Source organism: Acomys russatus, chromosome 3 (genome assembly GCF_903995435.1).
Source record: "Acomys russatus chromosome 3, mAcoRus1.1, whole genome shotgun sequence".
Taxonomy (NCBI): domain Eukaryota; kingdom Metazoa; phylum Chordata; class Mammalia; order Rodentia; family Muridae; genus Acomys; species Acomys russatus.
In genome coordinates this window covers 80,689,466-80,698,882 of record NC_067139.1, presented here as the reverse complement: position 1 = coordinate 80,698,882, position 9,417 = coordinate 80,689,466, and the positions used below count along the sequence as shown (strand labels likewise).

The 9,417-nt window shown below is 37.7% G+C and overlaps 1 protein-coding gene across 1 annotated transcript; it reads left to right on the top strand.

The window, feature by feature from the left end:
• The first annotated feature begins 553 nt into the window (after nt 1–553).
• Nucleotides 554–1,495, top strand: LOC127186741 (olfactory receptor 734). The gene has a single exon (XM_051142980.1). The coding sequence runs from the start codon at nt 554–556 to the stop codon at nt 1,493–1,495; it is 942 nt and encodes a 313-aa protein (XP_050998937.1).
• Nucleotides 1,496–9,417: the final 7,922 nt, after the last annotated feature.

Genomic DNA, 9,417 nt, shown 5'->3' with positions numbered 1-9,417 from the left:
ATAGAACTTTATAGCACTAAGAAGCTAATATTATACTTTCAGGTGTGTAACACAGTCCTGAAGTAAGTAGCCTTTTAAGTGTTTGATATATTTTATATAGTCTCAGTGTGTCTAGTTTATGAGATCGTAACCTACTTTCTATATCTTGGTTTTAAATAGAAATTGGGAAAGCAAGGATATCCTGATATAATTTTGCTGGTGTTTTTCATTTTATTTTAATGTGTATGGATGTTTTGCTTGCATATATATATCTGCTTGCATATATATATCTGTTCATTACATGAGCACCTGGTGCCCATGAAGAGCAGAATAAAATGTTGGAGACCCTGGAACTAAAACTGTGGATTATTATTAGCTGCCTTGTGGGTGGTGGGAACTGAACTGAGGTTCTCTGCAAGAGCTCTCAGCCACCTCCCAGCCCCTGTAATGCAATCTTTTAATGACAAAAAAATTATAATTTTGAAAATAGCGATGTGCTTCTTGTTAAATATTATTTGTAGTAATTACTATTTCTTTTATTTTCCATAGCCATAATGAAAAATTAATTGAAGAAATGGAGTCTGTAAATGATACCACCGTGGCAGAATTTGTTCTCACTGGTCTGTCTCAGACTCGGGAAGTGCAGCTAGTGTTGTTTGTTATATTTTTATCCTTTTACTTATTCATACTCCCGGTGAACGTCCTTATTATCTGTACCATCAGGCTTGATCCTCATCTGAGTTCTCCCATGTATTTCCTGCTGGCTAATCTAGCCTTTCTTGATATTTGGTACTCCTCCATCACAGCGCCTAAGATGCTTGTAGACTTCTTTGTGGAAAGGAAGATAATTTCCTTTGGTGGGTGCATTGCTCAGCTCTTCTTCTTGCACTTTGTTGGGGCCTCTGAGATGTTCCTGCTCACAGTGATGGCGTTCGACCGCTATGCTGCTATCTGCCGCCCTCTCCACTATGCTACCATCATGAACCGACGCCTCTGCTGTATCTTAGTGGCTCTCTCCTGGACAGGGGGCTTCGTTCATTCCATAATACAGGTGGCTCTCATTGTTCGACTCCCATTTTGTGGGCCGAATGAATTAGACAATTATTTCTGTGACATCACACAGGTTGTCCGGATTGCCTGTGCCAATACTTTCCTGGAGGAGTTAGTCATGATCTTCAGCAGCGGCCTGATCTCCGTGGTGTGCTTCATTGCTCTGCTAATGTCCTATGCCTTCCTTCTGGCCATGCTCAAGAAGCACTCAGGTTCAGGTGAGAGCACCAGCAGGGCTATATCCACCTGCTATTCCCACATCACCATAGTGGTGCTAATGTTTGGACCCTCCATCTACATTTATGCTCGCCCATTTGACTCGTTTTCTCTAGATAAAGTGGTATCTGTGTTTCATACTGTGATATTCCCTTTACTCAACCCCATCATCTATACACTGAGAAACAAGGAAGTGAAGGCAGCTATGAAGAAACTGATGAATAGATATATTTTTTGTAAAGGAAAGTGAAAAATAAGTGACATATTTTACATCACCTTAAAGTATGAAGTGGTGGTAATATTGATTTCACCTTCCCTTTATTTGAACTCTTTTAAGATCTGTTTATTTTTATTTTGGGTGTGCCAGTGTTTATTTTCTTTCTCTATCTATGTGCACCATATGCATGCCTGGTGCCTAGAGAAGTCAGAAGGTCTTGGGTCCCCTGGACCCAACTAGAGTTAATGGAAGTCTGTGAGCCAATGCGTCAGCCTGGGAACAAAGTCTGGGTCCTCTGTAAGAGCAGCAGGGACCCTCAGCCACAGAGCCCTTAGCCGAGTTCTTAAACTCACCGTTCTCCTGTAATTCTTTTTAAGGCAAAACACAAACATACTAAGATGGAAACACATTTACACATACACCCTGAAATGTCAAGTAGACCATGACTAGGATTTAGATTTAATAAGGGTCTCATAAAAACACATTTTCGTTAATTGTTCATTGAGCAACTACCCTGGAGCAGGTGTGTGAGGAGGAGCAGGTGTGCGAGGAGGAGCAGGTGTGCGAGGAGGAGCAGGTGTGTGAGGAGGAGCAGGTGTGCGAGGAGGAGCAGGTGTGCGAGGAGGAGCAGGTGTGCGAGGAGGAGCAGGTGTGTGAGGAGGAGCAGGTGTGTGAGGAGGAGCAGGTGTGTGAGGAGGAGCAGGTGTGTGAGGAGGATGTGTCCTGTGAAATAGTAAAATAAATAAGAGTTTGGTGATATTTTCATTACTCACTTAAAAAAAATGTCCATCAGGTAAATGTAAATACATGTTAGCCAATTAACTGTTTTATTTCATTCTTGGCTCAGTAGGAGTGTTTGGCAAACTGTCTTTCTGAGCCTGGAAAATACTGTTTACTTTGTCCTTTATTTAAAAATTTCCAGCTTTGATAGACACTGAAAATTCTGTTCTATAAGTCATCTCAACTCCCATTCTAGGTGGCACACAGTAAACAGTGTTACTGACAAATCTGAAGCTTTTTATGAATTATGGACAATGTTTATGCATTCAGAGCACAATATAATTTGTGGATTATAAGATTTTTTCCCACTTCAAATTTATTCTCCAATCAACTCACAGTTTTCTACTGTACATAATATCCTTCAGAGGAAAAGCAGGCCTGAAGGAAAGTGGCTCTGTGCTGACTGGGATCAGTGGACATATAGCTACATGCTTTAAACACAATCCTTTTATCTGTTGTCACCTTTGTTTGTTTCCCATGACTGATAATTTCATTTGTCATATTAAGTTAAATAAATTTAGCATTAAATTAATGTTTAAATTCTGTACTATAGTTAACTATTTCCCATTAAATCATGTTTTGTAGTTTAGATAAAGAATATCTACTTAAATATGATATACTCCAAGAACTAATAAATTGCTTATTAGGGGCTGATTTTTATTCTCTGATGTTTAGAGTTCAACTACTCACAGAAAAGGTAAGTATGAATATATGAGCTCACAAGAAATCAAGAGATTCTTATTTGCCTAAATTTTTATGTTTTAAGAAAAAAGATCTTCATGAAAGAGGAAAGAGATATCACTACGTGTGTGATAAGCTTTTGTCTTTTATTTGTTATTACAATATGACTAGATTTTGAAAAAATAGATTTCTATCAGCATCATGAAAAATATATATGAATTGTAAAGATAAATTCAGAGATAATATTTATTTATTACTATTACTTACTTACAGAGATACATTTTTTAGTTTAGGAGATAATTCATGCCCGGCTCAGTGTTTCCCAAGTACAGAAGACAGGGTGGTGGTACATTGATGTTGACTGTTTTCTTTGAACTTTTTAAAAAACATTGACCTTCTTCCATCTTCTGTGCTCAACATAACTTCTTTTTTAGGGACACAGTGAGACAGACAACAGTCCTGCTTCCCGAATGCTGACTTTTCATCACCAAGAAATGAGTAAAACAGGAGGCTTCTATAGATTCTGAAACATTTTTAAAAGCAAAAAAATACAAAAGATATACACATATGTAATAAATAATGAATATGTTTGCAGATTTCATATCACATTATTGTCTTTCTTTAATATCAAAAGCAGCTAACATAGTCAGAAGTTGCTTTTGTTTTTATAACTTATTACTGTGTAGTCATTAATGATATTATTTGAAAAGAGACCATTCGCTTTCTATGGCTTTTTAATACTAGTATAAAAGTCTATGCTGAACATATCAAAGCTAATAATGCAAAGGCAAGGAAGCAGTAGAATGATAATTGTTTACTTCGAGAAGTGATCTGAAGCTAAAGTTAATATTGACAGGGAAGGGGAACGCTTTGGTAAACTGAGTCATGGCCTAGCCTGCCTCATGGAGGAAATAATTAGAATAAAGATTAAGTGGAGAAATTTGCCATTCCCACCAATAGGTTAGTGGAGATGATTTTTAATAAATGTGACAAAAATCCTTAGCTTTATTTTCCAAACAAACGTTTTATTTCCTCCCACTTTTAGTCATGAAAAAAGTTAATTAAAAGTTCAGAATATATGACCACACAAACATGATATAGTACCTGCCCCACTGAATTGCTTGGTCTCAAATGCCAATAGTGTTAACACTGAGAAGTAACTTAATGAAAGGACTGTATCCGTTCGGCATACAAAGCAAATAACTGACACAGGGAGACTGAAAAGTACTTTAAAGCTGCCAGCACTTTGCCAGGCAGAGTCGACTGATTCTAATCTACTTGTAAACTAAACAAACTACTCTAAACCTTATAATGTACATACATTCCAGGCACTTGCCACTATGACCCATGGGCTGGTCCTCATCAAGTCCCCTTCTCCCTCTCCTCCAACAATCAAACTCCTTTCTCCCCTCTCCAGGAAGTCCTGCCTTCCAATTCCTGTCCTTCTGCCCACCTAATTAGCTAAACAGCACTTTATTGACGGTTGATACATTCACTCAGCATTCCTCCACAAAGGAGAAAGAGGCACTCCTCACATCACACATTATCCTTGTGCAGTCTGTGTCATAACACCATTCCCCGGCACCATCACCAGAAAAACTTCAATTTTTTTGAGAACCTTTACCAACATAAAGTATTATTATGCATTTTTTCTCTTGGTTAACTTAAACTACCCTTTAGGTTTTTTATTTTTTATTTTTGCTTTTCTATTTTGTCCTCCAGTCTCTGTTACTCTATTTTTTTTCCTTTCAGAAACTGTTGTTGAAATTTTATTTTCAAAGCCAGAAATATAAAGACTTAGCAACTTAATTCCCATAACCTAAGACTGAAACTGTATTTACTCAGATTTATTTGTGTGAAATTTTACAACCTTAGTTTTATTAATCTCATTTTATTTTTGCTAACATCAATATTGATGGCTCTTACTAGTTCTGACAAAAATACTGACATGTATTTTATATTTCTCCAGCTTTTAATTACTAAAAATAGTTCATTAGATGTTCAAAATGTATGATCATATAAATAATGACTCAAAATGTTGTGAGAAAATTTTGAAAAAAACCCATAGATCCATAGCTTTAAAAAATAAGACTGATAAAGTTTTATTCATCAAACTCTGTTAAAACAAGGTCAGTTCCTGGCCTAGGCAGGCTCTACAGCCTAGCATGACCTCCCAAGGACTGAGGGGATAGGGCAGAAAAATAACCAGTGCCCCAACTCAGTGAGACCAAATTGCCACAGTTGCTCAGTCAGAAAAGGACCTGGAAGGAACCTAGCAACATACCAGAAGTTGACTTCCTGCACAATTGGGCAGAATTGACCCAGCCTAGCCAGGCTCCACAGCCCAGCAGGGCCTCCCATGCTATTGGGAGAGGCTGGTCAGAATGGAGGGGATAGGGCAGAAATATAGGCAACCAACAACAATCAGAAGCCAGTTGCTTCTCTCTCCCTGGTGGGAGGAACCTAGGCCCCACTGCCTGGAAGGATCAGGCAGAAACCTAAGCAACTACTAGAACCCAGCAGGGGTTCAGGCACTCTAGGGTGAACTGAGCCTGAGACCCAAGGCCCTGAGGCTGAAGTGCAGTGTATTCAAAGCCCAGACAAACACAGGACAAATGGCTCTATATACAGTACCTTGAACTGTTCCTGGGGCTGCAGAGCACCAGCACTTACCTCTGCTGACCCAGTGGGGAGCCCAGGCTATGGAGCAAAATCTCCTGGAGCTGAAAACAGGTCACCTGCCTGTTCCAGAAAAGAGTTCCCTGATATCCACAAGCAAGGGCCCTCGACCTATAATCACTCACCAACAATCTGCTCTCCATGACCAGTGAAGGGCACCAGAAGCTACCCCTCAACACCAGGGACAGCAAGATGATTAGAGGCCAGCATAAAAATACAAACAACAAAACCAAAACAATATGGCATCTCCAGATCCCAGCTATCCAAAACAATTAAAATACAAGAAAGTGACCTCAACTCCTTAGTAATGAAGATGATAATGGAGGTAATGAATAAAATCCATAAAGAAATGCAGCAAGATGCAACCAAACAGGTTTAAGACATAAAAGAGGCCTATAGAGAAGCACTGGAAGAAATTCAGGAAAATACAAACAACCAGATGAAGGAAATCGATAAAACAGTTCAAGATCTGACGTTGAAACTGGAAACAATGATAAAGGCAAAGACAGAAGAAAAATGGAAAGGAGAGAACTTAGAGAAGAAAGCAAGCAACACAGAGGTGAGCCTCTCTAACAGAATTGAAGAGATGGAGGAACAAATCTCAGGTCTGGAAAGATAATCATAGAACTTGAAGCAACCATAAAAGAAAATGCTAAATCTGAAGAATTCCTGACACAAAACTTCCAAGAAATCAAGGACACCATGAAAAGATGAAAGTTGAGGATAACAGGCATTGAGGAAAGATAAGACGCCCAACTCCAAGGCCCAGAAAACATCTTCAACAAAGTTATAGAAGAAAAGTCTCCCCATTTAAGAAGGAGATGAATATAAACATACAAAGGTCCACAGAACACCAAATAGAACAGACCAGAAAAGAAAATCTTCCCTCCAGGTAACAACCAAAACACAAAATATACAGAACAAAGAAAACATATTGAAAGCAGCAAGGAAAAAGGGCCAAGTAACATATAATGGCAAACCCATCAGAATTACACCAGACTTCTCAGCAGACACCATAAAAGCCAGAAGGACCTGGGCAGAGGTCCTACAAACCCTAAGAGACCACAGATGCCAGGCCAGACTACTATACCCAATGAAACTTCAATAACCATTGATGGAGAAAACAAGATATTTCATGACAAAAACAAATACAAACAGTAGCTATCCTCAAATCCAGCCTTACAGAAGTTACTAGAAGGAAACCTCCAACCAAAAGTGACAAGTTACAATGAAAATTACATGGGAAATAGATAACTATACAGTCACAAAAACATAACCACACAAACACTCTACTGCAACCAATATAAAAATCAAGGGACTTAACTGTCACTGGTCATTAATATCTGTCAACATCAATGGTCTCAATTCTCCAATAAAAAGACATAGACTAACTGAATGGATGCATAAATGAGACACAACAATCTTCTGTATTCAAAAAACACAGATCAGCCACAAGGATAGACATTACCTCAGAGTAAAGCGTGGAAAAAGGTATTCTAAGCAAACAGACACAAGAAGCAAGCTGGTGTAGCCATTTTAATAGCTAATAAAATAGAATTTCAACTAAAATTAATCAAAAGAGATGAGGAAGGACACCTCATACTCATCAAAGTAAAGTCACAATTCTGAACATCTATGTTCCCAATAAAAGGAAACCCACATTTGTAAAAGAACTATTAACAAAGCTTAAACCACACATTGATTTCTACACATTAATAGTGGGAGACTTCAACACCTCACTTTCACCAAAGTATAGGATATTGAAACAGAAACTAAACTGAGAAATAATGACAAAACAAACATCATGAATCAAATGGATCTAACAGATATCTACAGAACTTTTCACCCAAACACAAAGGATTATATTTTCTTTTTAGCAGCCCATTGAACTTTCTCCAAAATTGATCACATAGTGAGTCACAAAGCAAGCCTCAACAGATACAATAAGATTGAAATAATACCTTGTATCCTATCAGATCACCACAATCTTAGGCTGTACTTCAACAACAACAACAACAACAGAAATAACAAAAAGCCTACACATACGTGGAAACTAAACAACTCTCTGCTAAATGACACCTGGATCAGGGAAGAAATAAAGAAAGAAATCAAGGAGTTCCTGAAATTCAATGAAAATGATGGAACAACATACCCACATTTTTGGGACACATTGTAAGCAGTGCTAAGAGGAAAATTCATAGCACTAAATGCTTTTATGAAGAAGGTGGAAATATGCCATATAAGCACCTTAACGACACATCTGGAAGTCATAGGAAAAAAAGAGCCAGAGACACCCTAGAGGAGTAGACATCAGGAAATAATGAAACTCAGGGCTGAAATCAATAAATTATAAACAAAGAGAACAATTCAAAGCATCAACAAAACCAGGAGCTGGTTCTTGGAAAAAATGAACAAGATAGACAAAATCATTAGCCAAACTAACTAAAAGGCAGAAAGACACTCTTCAAATGAACAAAACTAGAAATGAAAAGGGAGACATGACAACAGACACTGAGGAAATACAAAGAATCATAATATCCTACTTCAAAGGTATATGTCCCACAAAAATTGAAAATCTGAGGGAAATGGACAATTTTCTTGATCACTTCCACTTGCCAAAATTGAATCAAGACCAGATAAATAAATTAAATAATCATATTTATCCTACAGAAATGGAAGCAATCATTGATAGTCTCTCAACCAAAAAAAGCCCCAGGTCAGATGGTTTCAGCTGAGAATTCTACCAGACCTGAAAAGAAGAGCTAATACCAGTACTTTTTAAGCTACTCCAAAAGACAGAAATGGATGGAACATTGCCAAACTCATTCTGCGAGGACACAGTCACTTTGATACATAAACCTCACAAAGACCCAACAAAGAAGGAGAATTTCAGACCAAGTTCTCTTATGGACATTGATGCAAAAATACTCAATAAAACACTTGCAAACCAAATACAAAAACACATTAAAGATATCATTCACCATGACGAGGTAGGCTTCATTCCAGACATGCAGGGATGGTTCAATATATGCAAATCCATCAATGTAATCCACCGTATAAACAAACTGAAAGAAAAAAAACCCCACATGATCATCTCCTTAGATGCAGAAAAAGCATTTGACAAAATCCAACAGCCATTCATGTTTAAAATTTTGGAGTGATCAGGAATACAAGGTATATACCTAAACATTATAAAGGCTATATAAGCAAGCCAATAGACAACATCAAATTAAATAGAGAGATACTCAAGGAAATCCATCTAAAATTGGGGACCAGGCAAGGCTGCCAACTTTCTCCATATCTCTTCAATATTGCTCTTGATGTTCTAGCCAGAGCAATAAGATAACAAAAGGAGATCAAGTAGACCCAAGTGGGAAAGGAGGAAGTCAAATTATTCCTATTCTGAGAAGATATGATAGTGAACACCATCAGCAAAATGGCTGGATACAAAATTAACTCAAAAAAGTCAGTTGCCTTCCTATATACAAATGACAATCATGCAGAGGAAGAAATAAGGGAAAACACACCCTTCATGGTAGCCACAAACAATATAAAATATCTAGGAATAACTCTAACTAAACAAGTGAAGGACTTGCTTGAAAAAAAAAACTTCAACTCTCTGAAGAAGGAGATTGAAGATGACATCAGAAGATGGAATGATCTCCATTGTTCATGGATTGGGATATTTAACCTAGTAAGAGTGGCCATCTTAACAAAAGCAATCTACAGATTCAGTGCAATCCCTATCAAAATACCTACACAAAATTTAAAGACATTGAAAGTTCAATTCTCAACTTCATATGGAGAAATAAAAA